This window comes from Borostomias antarcticus (assembly GCF_949987555.1).
Source record: "Borostomias antarcticus genome assembly, chromosome: 12".
NCBI lineage: Eukaryota > Metazoa > Chordata > Actinopteri > Stomiiformes > Stomiidae > Borostomias > Borostomias antarcticus.
The window spans coordinates 1,227,017-1,240,463 of record NC_140245.1 but is presented as its reverse complement, the minus strand read 5'-3'; the positions used below and the strand labels follow the sequence as shown (position 1 = coordinate 1,240,463).

Sequence of the window (13,447 nt, the reverse complement as noted above, 5' to 3'; positions counted from 1 at the left end):
CTCTGTTAGACTTCGGGGTCCCAGATTTTGTAGCTTCTGAACCTGAGTTGCCAGGATGTGAGCCTTGGGAACTGGGCAGCTTGGATCTGCAGTCTTTAAGCCTTAACGACCGTGGCCTGGAGCTTCCTGAGCCTCCAGATCAGCCAGATCTTCACGATCCTCCATGTCTCCCTGACTTTCCAGAACAGCTAGACCTTCACGATCCTCCATGTTTCCCTGACCTTCCAGAACAGCTAGACCTTCACAATCCTCCATGTCTCCCTGACCTTCTAGAACAGCTAGACCTTCACGATCCTCCATGTCTCCCTGACCTTCCAGAACAGCTAGGCCTTCACGATCCTCCATGTCTCCCTGATCTTCCAGAACAGCTAGACCTTCACGATCCTCCATGTCTCCCTGAGCCGCTGATCCTTCTAGACCCACCGGTTCCAGAACTCTGGAAGGTTCTGGAAGACGAAGTGGTTCCAGCTCCAGTTCCAGAGCCTCCAGCAGAAGCCGAGCTGTTTTCTGTCGAGCCCTCTGTCACGGACGACACAGATCACTGTTCGGAGCTGTCCCCGGACGGTGAAGGTCAACCGCCAAGGTGAGCTGGATGGAACTCTCAAATATTGTTTTGAAATGCATTATGGGAATTAATTTCTATTCTATTATTTTTGCAGTTTGAGCGCTGAGTGTTTGTCCTCCAGTGTCTGCCAACAAGAGAACTACTATGATGCCTGTGACAACTTGTACGAAGAGGTTGAGAACATCAACAAATTCAAGATCCAGCTAAAGTCCCACAAACGCAAAACTGTCCCAAAGAGTAAGAAAGTGTTTTAATGGGTTTTTGTTTGATTGTATCATTGCAAAACTGTGTATCAATGCTATAACTCATCCAACCCTTTTCTTTTCATGTTAAAGATCCCTATTCGACTCCAGCGGTAAATTGCATTTCATTATTTTCAAACTATAATGATAAGGTTTAAAAAATGAAGCAAGAAGATATCATTTGTTTGTAATGATTTTTTTGTTGTACAAGGAACAAAAGAAGGAAGAACCAAGAAATATGAACATTTGGTCTCGAAATTCAGGGTATGGTAGTTCTTTGTGATAGTCTTTAAATCATGCGTATGTATACATGGTCTTTCAAATCATACACAAGTACACATGTATGTAATTTCCTCTCGCTGTTAGTTGTTTGCACTTAATCGTATGATGTGAGACGCTGTAGCTATTCCCGTCACTGAGAGAGATGTTTTCAGTAAGGAACGCCACAGTCCGGGGAGCCACGAAGAGCGAGAACAGAAGAAGAGAGAGAAGCAACGTCTGGACAGGGATAGGAAGGAACAGAAGGAGAGAGAAAAAAAAGAAAATGAAATGAAAAAGAAGTTCAAAGTGAGTCTGACCGCTGCAGACCGCCTGTCAGATAATATTGACATTCACTTTTGGCAGATAAGTTCTGCTAAATCAGCTTTTGTACGGTTCATAGTTCAGTTTTGTTTTTAGTTCCACTTCACTGGCCGCAGGTCAATTGACTTGTTTTTAGCAAATGTCTTGAATTTCTGTCTTTGCCACAGCCTTAGCGCTCAGCTAACTATTCTTAATATAGGCGCCATATGTTCTTGGATCTTAAGAAGATCAACCTGTCAGATTTGTCTGACACTTCCCTTCTCCAATATGCCCTTCATTTAAGAGTTTCACAACTCCTGTCGAGTTTGCCAAACCGGCGTTTATTTAACCTCGTCTTGGGTGTCGCCTCTGTCCCTCAGGTCAACGGGCAGGAGACGTCCCTGTACCAGGCCATGGTGACCGTGGTCAGTAAGGTGCGCAAGAACGACCTGCCGGTGAAGACGGGCGACACCGTCAGCATCATCCGCACCAACAGCTGTCCCAAAGGCAAATGGCTGGCCAGGGACTCCAACCACAAGTGTGAGTCTGTTCCACCGGCTTCCGGCGATGACGTCGTCTGACTCACCGGATGTTTTTCGGGGATAAGCCTTGTCTTTAGTTTTATTACTGACGAATCAGTGGTGAAGATTTTCCAGGCCCAATCAGATTCAATCCAGACTACAACAACAACCTAGCAACCGCTCCGCCCAAGATGATTATGATTTGTTTAAAGAAATACGCACATTTTTCTCCCCTTGTATCTCCAGAGTCCAGATGTTTCTCCAGCGCTGGCACAGCGTAAACAAAGTGGCCATAAGTCTGGCTATGCGAGACTAGTATTGATGTAACAACACTGATATGTATCGTATCTGACGTTTATGCCGTTATTATAGTCGAGGTCCGTTTATTGACCCGTTTCCTCCTGTCGTCGTCACGCTTGGACCTTTCCAGATGGCTACATATCGGTGAGGAACGTTGAGCTGAACATCAAGGAGATACTGGCGCTGGGGAAGAAGGCCTCCCAGGAGTTCGCAGGGCGGGGGGCTCCGGACGCCGACGGCGTCAGCATCGGGAGCAGGTACTCCCGCGTTGCCCACCCCGCTCAACGTCTCATCCCGGAGCCGATCGGGTCGGCGCCGCCCGCCGGTTCGGTGCACCCGTGCCCGGCCTAAATTCATGCTGTGTTTCTGTGCTTCGCAGGTCCTCACAACACCAGCCCACCATCACGAGCAGCTGTGAGTGTTCTCCACACGGCGCCTGCGATCATGTAGAGACATGAGATGAGGTTTACGATCCAAAACAGATTGATGAATCACAGAGAATAGGAGCCCACGTACAGAAGCGCACGTAACTCTCAAGAATAAAATGGAGATCTATCCTCTGTTGGGGCTCATGACGACGTGTTGTTTCATGATTGTGAAGGAATTTTAACGCAGGGTACCGTGTGTTACACTGTCAAACCTCTGCTATGGGCCCTGTGTGTTGTGTGTGTTCTCCTCCCCCCAGTCACAGATGACAGTGACGAATGGACATGTGATGATGAGACCTTATCCTCCACTAAAAGCCAGTAAGTCTCACAGGGGGGGGAGGGGGAGAGGGGGGGTTATCTCAAAACCAAGAAAGGTCAAGAAAAATGGAAAGAGCACTAGATTAAGAGTGAAATTGCTGATTTAAAAGAAATGCTTTGAACACAATCATCCTCTATACCCTGTAGCATTCACAACGGCTCCATATCCGTGCCTGAGAACCGTAAGTACATTTTCCATGCTCTGACCTTTTTCAAGTATAAGATTTATGTTTTTGTTTTTTTTGCCTTCTGGATCTAATGGACCTGCTTCGGGTTTTTCTGTCATGTTCACTCACATATAGTAGATGAGAATTGGTGTTTGATGTCTAAAGACCAACTTTAACATGAGTCTGTTCCCTCAGAATTGATGTCCCTCTAAAGACCAACTTTAACATGAATCTGTTCCCTCAGAATTTATGTCCCTCTAAAGATCAACTTTAACATGAATCTGTTCCCTCAGCACTCTTCCTCACATACTTTAGGTGTCACACTTTAGGCACACGGCCCAAACCAACGCTGACCAACTCCCAACACACAACATTCCAAAGTTGGCAGTTGTTAGAATGTTGGAAGTTTAAAATTCAGCTGCTAAATCAATCCAACCGACGCCAACAGTCACCAACAAATCCAGCGTTGACGTTGGTTGGCGTTGGTCGGGGCAGTGTGCAGAAGTCCTTTAATCCTCTGTCCTTCCTGTTGTCAGTCTGTGGCCATGCCAACGCCCAGCACACCCTCAGCGACGCCAGCCTGGAGGACCTCCATACACAGTACGCCTGAAACCTCCTTGAGCTTTGCTAATGGCCTTACACATTAACTCGCTGGTAATTTACCTCGAAAACAGCACAGTGTTATGTCTGCGGCGTCGGGGTAGTTGTTGATCCAACGGTGTCACTGACAACGGACAGTTACAGTAGATCAATCAATTATTTGCTAATATAACTCCATTGTTTGCTAACTCCAAATTTTAACCTTCAAACTGTCCTTCTCCCAAACCTAGAACCAGACACGAGGCTCTTCAGAAGTTAGCCATCTTTTTTCAACACGACAAAGATGGCTTCAATGACACGGCAGAAAATGGAGATTCAACACCCACAAAGTACGGTGTTCCCTTTTTTCAATATTGACCTTATTCACTAGGTCTCTGAGAACGTTATTCTAAAGTTTCATGACTCGCTAATCATTGTTTTATTCTGATTATCAACTTTTCTTCCCTTCAACATTTTTTTACTTTCGTCAAGTGAAAATCCAAGTAAGTTCACGAGACGGGTTTGTTTGCTGTCAACACGCCCAACACAGAGACGTCTGCGGTGATGAGGGCTGAAGTGGGGTCATAGGTCACTAATACTGTATACACTCACTACACTCTTGTCAATGGTTCATGAGTCTTCATGTGGGAGCCTGTGCCAGAGGCATGTAGCAGAGCATATCTGATCTTGGTCAGGCTATATAAGACCCGTGTTATGAGATCAGTGGCTTAGGAGGTAGAGCGGGTCGTCCGATGACCGCAGGGCCGGCGGTTCGAATCCCAGCTCCTCCTGACCGCATGTCGAGGTGTCCTTGGGCAAAGGCACCGAACCCAAAATTGCTCCCAATGAGCAGGTTAACACCTCGCATGGCAGCTGCCGCCATTGGTGTGTGAATGGGTGAAGGGGAGGCCATTGTAAAGCTTTTTGGATAAAAGCACTATACAAGTGCAGTCCATTTACCATCTGTCTTTCAGCAGGCTTCTTGTGTGCTGTGGAGGACCCGCCATATCTGTAAGTGTAACCATAGTAACCACAGGTATAGTACAGAGCAGCATTTCTGAATGTGACCGTATAACATCTTCTACGTCATCAGTTGGACAGTAGACCTCATATTTTCAGACCTCATATGTCAGACATGAACCTGTGACCGGACTGATGCTCCTTGTTTACCCGTTTCCTGTTCCAGGGACCAGGAAGTGGATTTTGTCATGGATGTGGACCTCCTCCCTCCTCCGGAACTCTATGCGGACGATCTGATTGGTGGGACTGTGTCTGTCTGAGGTAGGCTGCAGGACGGAAGTAGAGCATGTTTGAGGAGATTCTGCATCGAGAAATCACTTTACACCAACGTACCCTTGACAAGGTGCTACCGAATATGTCTAGGGTTACATTGTGTCCTCGTTCTGTAGCTACTTGAGTCAATGGTTTGAACCTACACACCGAACAGAACCTTAACCTAGTGAATCACTATGTGTTGAATGGAGGAGTTTGAATGTGAACTCGTCCACGCTGTTCCCTAGGTTCTCAAAGAAGGAGAGGCAAGCAACATGATGGGATCTGAACTCATGACCATCACTGATGCAAGCAAGCCAAGCCCTCCAGTCGCTCTCTCTCTCTCGCTCTCTCTCGCTCTCTCTCGCTCTCTCTCGCTCTCTCTCGCTCTCTCTCGCTCTCTCTCACTCTCTCTCTCTCCTCTCTCTCTCTCTCTCTCTCTCACACCTCTGTGCCTCTGGGCAGTATGATGTGCTACAGATGGTTCTTAGTCATCACTGTGAATCAGAATTAGTTTTCTTTAGCAAGACAGGAAGTTAAAGAGCCTGGAGCCTGGGAGAGGTTTTCAAGAACGCTCTGGTTTGTTTTTTTCTGATTGATGATGTATTCTATCATATTCTCTGTGGTTAAATAGTTATTCGGAGAGTGCAATAATATTAGTGAATCTGAGAGTGTGTTCTGCTTGTGGTTTTTGTGTTTGGTTAAGTTCTGTTGTATTATCAATATAATGTTCTACACATTATCTTGTTTCTTGGCCTCCAGTAGTGGGCTAATGTTTTGTTTTTTTGCACAATTTGAGACAAATGTTTACACAAAAACAAACAAATGTGAGTAAAAGACGTAACACCTGAACCACACGGTATAGGAAGGCTTACACAGTGGTGGAATTGTGCAATAGTTTTCATATTTTGCCTTTATTTCCGAGCTTTGGATGGTTGTGTTGTTGCACTGTATCTGTTCAATGCATCCAATAAAATGTTAAACAAATCTTTTTTTCCATTACAGGCCATTTATTTTATACCATATAAATTGTATTTAGATAGTGTTGGTCTACACTCAATGGTCTGCTGATGAGGTCGCATATAGGGCGGTTTGGGAATGGGGACTAACAATTGATTATGTACAACTCTACCTGAATTCTGATAATAGCGCCGCCTATTTTAAGGTCACTGTCATCCATGATTGGATGGATTAAGTAGAAGGTCAACTTGATAGACTGACGGGCTACGGATCGTTAAGCGATAAGAATTCCAATGTTTATGTATCTTAACTGCTTATATATGGCTTATATATGTAATAAAGGCTGTATTCTGGATGGGGGAGGCGGTCTGAGGGGTGTGGGTAGTGGGGACGGGACAGGGGAGGCGGTCTGAGGGGTGTTGGGAGTGGGGACAGGACAGGGGAGGCGGTCTGAGGGGTGTGGGGAGTGGGACGGGACAGGGGAGGCGGTCTGAGGGGTGTGGGGACGGGACAGGGGAGGCGGTCTGAGGGGTGTGGGGAGTGGGGACGGGACAGGGGAGGCGGTCTGAGGGGTGTTGGGAGTGGGACGGGACAGGGGAGGCGGTCTGAGGGGTGTGGGGAGTGGGACGGGACAGGGGAGGCGGTCTGAGGGGTGTTGGGAGTGGGACGGGGGAGGCGCCCTCAGAGGAGGCGTTGACTTCCAACCAAGTGATCTACGGCTCGCATTTAAGAGTAGGAGTTGGAGTGGACGGGGACCCGATGAACGTATGGGCTGGGCAGTTTAAATGAGAGCGCTATTTCAGGGAAACAAGCATACATTTTTGTATTCGTGACGACCAGTCCTTTATGACTGAATGAATTCTCCATCCCGGAGCTTTTCCAAGAGTTTCCGCTCATTTGAAGCTGCTCGAAGTTCATCGCAGGCTATTCACTGCTCTTTTTTTTTCCATATAACCATCTTACTAGTCAGATCCTTATAAATGCAACGCTGTCTAATATATGAGAAAACAATGGCAGCCGAGAGCAAGAACGGGGGCAGTTCTTCCCTGAACAATAATAACAACTGCAAAGACAACAGCAGGAGAAAGTTACTGGTCGGCGTGGATCTCTTCTGCTTGTTCTTGGGTAAGTCCCGGACTGATGGGGTGCCTACTTTGAGAAAGTTGAACTAAATAAAATCCTGACGGATATATATATATATTTTAATATCCATGACAATAATGCCAACAGACACCATAGATTGTATAGAAAGATAATATACATCATTGTACATATTATTAGTCATTATTGGTGTCAGACTGTCTGCTCAACTCCCCTTAGTTCTGCAAGACCGTGCAGCAAAAAAAGTGTAACAGTTGAAGCATGTTGGCTACCTGCTATTTGCCTTCTCAAAAACAGTTCACTAATCTCCCCTGTGCGACAGTATATTCTGCTGACGAGGGGAAAAGGTAATTGATAAATAGCTCCGGGAGGGATATCATTTCTCGGGTCTCCACCCATACCTGGAGCTCTCATTTCCCTCCCTTTAATATTTTCCAGAATGTCTCACATACTTGCCTGGCGATCGAGCCAGGAATTCTCTTGGAAGTCACATCTGGATAAATGTGTTGGTGTGCGTGTGCGTGTGTGTGTGTGTGTGTGTGTGTGTGTGTGTGTGTGCGTGTGTGGGTGTGTGCGTGTGTGTGTGTCTGTGTCTGTGTGTCTGGAGTAATTAAATGAAAGTGTTGAAAAGGTCAGCCATATGTTAAGCTATGTTGTGTGTGTGCGTGTGCGTGCGTGTGTGCGCAGTCCTCTCTTTGGTGATCGCTTGACAACAACAGGTGGTGAAATATCACCGGGTTCAGAGGTGAAAGAACCGATCATTCCCAGGTTTAAACCTAAATGATTCATCTTGGTGGTTTAAACCTAAATGATTCATCTTCTGGTGGCTTAAATCTAAACGATTCATCTCCTGGCGGCAGAGTTGATCCCTGTCTCAGCCCCAGGCTTGACGTGTTATCATCATCAGACAGTATGTCTCAAGTTAATGCTTAGGGGCTACTTTAGGAGATCCTTCACTCTGAAACTGACACTTATGGACTGGTTGTGTAATAACTTGCAGACGTGATGTTAAGCTGAAGTCTATTCTCTGATGCAAAGGATCCCTCAGCTAGTCTACGAGAAAAAGTTGTTTTTTTCAGTCTATAGGTTATCATAGGTTATCGTTGTTTTTTTTCAGTCTAAAGGTTATCATAGGTTATCGCAGGATAAACAACATGGAGCTTTCCTGGTGGCCTGTGTTGGTTTGTGTAGAGACTCATGTTCTCAATGCTGAGGAAATGTTTCTCCCTCTTGTGTATCAACATGGCCACAGCAAACGGCTGTCAACAAACCAGCAGTGTTTAGCTGGCTAGAGATGTGGTCTGAGGGCGCGTGGCCGCAGGGAGGAAGTGGTGGGTACACATACGGGTGTAATTACCGCCGTCCCATTCTCCCGCTGATTGGCCTCGCAGCATGGCCGCCAGCCTGGGAGAGGCCGCCTCCCCCCTCTCTCTCTCTCTCTCTCTCTCTCTCTCTCTCTCTCCCTCTCTCTCGACAACCAGCCCTGCACACTGAGGCACTGGCGGACCTGGTCAACGCTCACCTCACAAGCAGAACTCCACTTCCTGGAGCGAGCAGGAAGTGGCTCGGTGTCCAGTGGACGCTGATGCCGAGGAAGCTTCCAGAACTGTGCTGAATACACGCTTATTTAAACATGCCTGTAATGTGTAATGGTCAGATTATTATATATATAATATAAGCACAGCCTCAAGTCATCAGCCGTCTGGCCTACATGGTGAATATCCCCACAGCCACTGAGTGACATTGACATGCAGCAGGTGTGTTGCTCAGGACCCGAGGACATGCATGTGTCGCGTGTGTGAAGTCGTTTGGATCAGCGGTTCCGTTCCGGCCCGTTCCCAACGGCCCGGTGTGGAGCTCGGTTCTGTAGCCAGGCCGGGGCGGGACTAGACCTGGAGTCACTGGAACACAGAGTTACTTTTCTGGCATCACCAGCAGAGTGGGCAGAATGTGGTCGCTACTCCGGTTATCTCACTATAGTTTATTTGTTGAAAAGACTAATAAGGAAGGGGAGTTGCTTCAAGTAGCCTGCTGAGTTTATGAGTACATTCATTTTATTTAGTGCTTTTAAGAAAAATGCAATAATGCATAGCAATGGCCTTCATAAGGAATTTGTTCTGAGTTGTACGAGCACGGGCATGCGTAGAACAGCAGGAATAGCAACGCGCAGAACAGTCACGTCACGACGGGCACTGCACTAGTTAGTCAATGTGAATTTGATGTAAACAGTCGAGCCTGAAATTCTTGCTGGGTGATAAGGATGTGATCGCCTCAGGAGGGGGCAGGTCTACATTTCTGAGGGGCTATTAGTACGGGGGGGGGGGGGTCGTCACCCAGCGTCGTCACAACAAACTACATTGTTAAACCATTACGCTGACTAGTTTCATTATAATTACATTTTTTGTAAAATTCTTTGACGTTGCCTCGAAGCGGTCAGAATTGGAACCCTTTACTCTGTTCACTTTTAGTTTGTGAAAAGTGCAAAAGAAAGAAATGCATTATTATTAGACATGACTAAATATTGTTTAAGTAGAATTACTACTATTATTATTAATCTGGATTGTAATAACAGTGTAATTATGTTGCTCCAGGCCCTGAGGCCCTGCGCTGGGCTGGTGTTGGGGCAGAGCCATGTTCCCTGGCCCCTACATGGTGCTGGGGGTTAGTAAGTCGTTGCAGGTGGGTTTTATGTTGAGGAGCTAATCGGCTCAAAATGTCCCCAGTCACACTCGCCAGGCTCATCAGAGCTCAGCCTCCACCCTGAACAGAAAGAGAAACAAGCCCTTTCCTAGTTTTAGGCGTAAGGAAAGGAACTCGCACATTTTGTGCAAATGTGATTTGTGTTCCTCCCTTCCCCCTCCCCCTCCCCCTCCCCCTCCCCCGCGGAGTGGAACTATGAGAGCATAGGAACAGAGTTTTCAGCAGACCAGACAGACAGGGGGCAGTTTGTGTGGGGGCTCCTACCATGCACACGAGGGTGTGAGTGAAAACAACTGCATCTGTGTATACAGTCCGACTCCCATCAACATGCACATTTATGCCAGAGAGAGAGAGAGAGGGCAATGCCAGCGAGTGGAAAATATGTCTCTGTTTATTTTAGTAGCAATTGCTGTTTTGACAAATGCCTCAAATCACGCTGGAATTTAATTCAATGCTGGTCTCTCTTTGCCTGCCCAGCGTTGATTGTAGTTTCCAGAGAGGGATGAAGCCCCGAATCCAAACTGCTAAAAAAAAAGACTCATAAAACGACCTTTCAAGATGTCCAGAGGATGAGAGTGACATGACCTCTGCCTCATTCTCGGCGAGAGAAATCACTTGTGTTTTGCCCTCCTGACAAACTCATCACTTCCAGTCAGTTGGGTTGTAAACTAAGGCCCGGTACCAGACCGAGAGCTTCCTAGCCCGGTACCAGACCGAGAGCCTCCTAGCCCGGTACCAGACCGATAGCTTCCTAGCCCGGTACCAGACCGAGAGCTTCCTAGCCCAGTACCAGACCGAGAGCTTCCTAGCCCGGTACCAGACCGATAGCTTCCTAGCCCGGTACCAGACCGATAGCTTCCTAGCCCGGTACCAGACTGAGAGCTTCCTAGCCCGGTACCAGACCGATAGCCTCCTAGCCCAGTACCAGACCGTGAGCCTCCTAGCCCGGTACCAGACCGATAGCCTCCTAGCCCAGTACCAGACCGTGAGCCTCCTAGCCCAGTACCAGACCGATAGCCTCCTAGCCCAGTACCAGACCGTGAGCCTCCTAGCCCGGTACCAGACCGATAGCCTCCTAGCCCGGTACCAGACCGTGAGCCTCCTAGCCCAGTACCAGACCGATAGCTTCCTAGCCCGGTACCAGACCGTGAGCCTCCTAGCCCGGTACCAGACCGATAGCTTCCTAGCCCGGTACCAGACCGAGAGCTTCCTAGCCCGGTACCAGACCGTGAGCTTCCTAGCCCAGTACCAGACCGAGAGCTTCCTAGCCCAGTACCAGACCGATAGCTTCCTAGCCCGGTACCAGACCGTGAGCCTCCTAGCCCGGTACCAGACCGTGAGCTTCCTAGCCCGGTACCAGACCGAGAGCTTCCTAGCCCGGTACCAGACCGTGAGCCTCCTAGCCCGGTACCAGACCGTGAGCTTCCTAGCCCGGTACCAAGACCGATAGCTTCCTAGCCCGGTACCAGACCGATAGCTTCCTAGCCCAGTACCAGACCGAGAACTTCCTAGCCCAGTACCAGACCGAGAGCTTCCTAGCCCAGTACCAGACCGATAGCTTCCTAGCCCAGTACCAGACCGATAGCTTCCTAGCCCAGTACCAGACCGTGAGCCTCCTAGCCCGGTACCAGACCGATAGCTTCCTAGCCCGGTACCAGACCGAGAGCTTCCTAGCCCGGTACCAGACCGAGAGCTTCCTAGCCCGGTACCAGACCGAGAGCTTCCTAGCCCAGTACCAGACCGAGAGCTTCCTAGCCCGGTACCAGACCGATAGCTTCATAGCCCAGTACCAGACCGATGGCCTCCTAGCCCGGTACCAGACCGATAGCTTCCTAGCCCGGTACCAGACCGATAGCTTCTTAGCCCAGTACCAGACCGATAGCTTCCTAGCCCGGTACCAGACCGTGAGCCTCCTAGCCCGGTACCAGACCGATAGCTTCCTAGCCCGGTACCAGACCGATAGCTTCCTAGCCCAGTACCAGACCGAGAGCCTCCTAGCCCGGTACCAGACCGATAGCTTCCTAGCCCAGTACCAGACCGTGAGCCTCCTAGCCCGGTACCAGACCGATAGCTTCCTAGCCCGGTACCAGACCGTGAGCCTCCTAGCCCGGTACCAGACCGATAGCTTCCTAGCCCAGTACCAGACCGATAGCTTCCTAGCCCAGTACCAGGCCGAGAGCTTCCTAGCCCGGTACCAGACCGAGAGCTTCCTAGCCCGGTACCAGACCGAGAGCTTCCTAGCCCGGTACCAGACGAGAGCTTCCTAGCCCGGTACCAGACCGAGAGCTTCCTAGCCCGGTACCAGACCGAGAGCTTCCTAGCCCGGTACCAGACCGAGAGCCTCCTAGCCCGGTACCAGACCGATAGCTTCCTAGCCCGGTACCAGACCGATAGCTTCCTAGCCCGGTACCAGACCGAGAGCCTCCTAGCCCGGTACCAGACCGAGAGCTTCCTAGCCCGGTACCAGACCGAGAGCCTCCTAGCCCAGTACCAGACCGTGAGCCTCCTAGCCCGGTACCAGACCGATAGCTTCCTAGCCCGGTACCAGACCGAGAGCTTCCTAGCCCGGTACCAGACCGATAGCTTCCTAGCCCAGTACCAGACCGTGAGCCTCCTAGCCCGGTACCAGACCGATAGCTTCCTAGCCCGGTACCAGACCGATAGCCTCCTAGCCCAGTACCAGACCGTGAGCCTCCTAGCCCAGTACCAGACCGAGAGCTTCCTAGCCCGGTACCAGACCGAGAGCCTCCTAGCGTTCCTCTGCTATCCTTGAGAAACACCCCACACCCCTGGACAGGATGAAATACACCATATCGATATCGTTCCGCAGAAAGTCCCGACATTCTCAACTAGGCCATGTTGAATCGGGGGAGTGTTTGGCGTGTGGGCTCATCGGGGTCGTGTGTGAGCTAATGCGTCGGACATACGCGCGTGCTGGACGAGCCGCTGTTGTCGTTGGCAAGCCGGCGCCGTTTTTCCCCTCTCGGTTTCTCTGGAAGCGCGATGGAGGAGAGGAGGAAATCCCAGGGTGCATTGCTGAGCGCTGATGCTGACGGGAAGGCGTGGGGGGGTGGAGGGGGGGGGGGTTGGGGCAGATCAGACAGGATGGAGTAAGACACCCAGCTGAATCATGGGAAAAAAACAGACCTCGCGGTGTGTTTGGGTTTTTCCTCAGGGTGATCGTTCCCTATCAGCTGTTTTACTCTAAACCCATGACTCCCTTAAATGGATCAGAGTCAGACAACTGCTTTTTATTTCCCGCTCTCCCTCCCTCTCTCCCTCCCTCCCTCTCTCCCTCTCTCTCTCCCTCCCTCCCTCCCTCTCTCCCTCTCTCTCTCCCTCCCTCTCACTCTCTCTCTCCCTCTCTCCCTCCCTCTCACCCTCCCTCCCTCCCTCTCTCCTTCTCTCCCTCCCTCTCTCCCTCTCCCTCCCTCCATCCCTCTCTCTCTCCCTCCCTCCCTCCCTCTCTCTCTCCCTCCTTCCCTCCCTCTCTCCCTCCCTCCCTCCCATTCTCCCTCTCTCTCTCCCTCCCTCCCTCCCTCCCTCCCTCCCTCCTCCGTTGTGCATCTGCCCGCTCTGTTGCTCCAGGGTCTGCCGGAGTGTTTAAGAGACGGTCAGCGGGGTCAGGGGTCAGGAACGAGGGGTTAACGTTTTTCACATTCAGCGAGTGCTTGAGCCTCCGGATCCGTCTTTTTCCATCGGTCTCCGTCTAACGTTACGCCAGCGGCCTGGC

The 13,447-nt window shown here is 49.9% G+C and overlaps 2 protein-coding genes across 2 annotated transcripts in view; both read left to right on the top strand.

Moving 5' to 3' along the window:
• Window positions 1-1,246: 1,246 nt before the first annotated feature.
• On the top strand, window positions 1,247-4,059 carry LOC311316319 (uncharacterized protein; the record flags this gene model as incomplete). The annotated part of the gene is made up of 8 exons (XM_084447161.1): window positions 1,247-1,374; window positions 1,749-1,908; window positions 2,320-2,446; window positions 2,569-2,603; window positions 2,875-2,935; window positions 3,083-3,117; window positions 3,639-3,702; window positions 3,933-4,059. The coding sequence occupies exons 1-8, from the start codon at window positions 1,357-1,359 to the stop codon at window positions 4,057-4,059; spliced, it is 627 nt and encodes a 208-aa protein (XP_084303287.1). The 5' UTR covers window positions 1,247-1,356.
• A 2,598-nt stretch (window positions 4,060-6,657) lies between these two features.
• Window positions 6,658-13,447, top strand: part of plpp3 (phospholipid phosphatase 3) — a 17,852-nt gene continuing 11,062 nt past the window's right edge. The window contains exon 1 of the mRNA XM_084447131.1: window positions 6,658-7,038. Within this exon, the coding sequence (XP_084303257.1) occupies window positions 6,894-7,038 (145 nt within the window). The 5' untranslated portion in view covers window positions 6,658-6,893. The remainder of the gene's footprint in view (window positions 7,039-13,447) is intronic.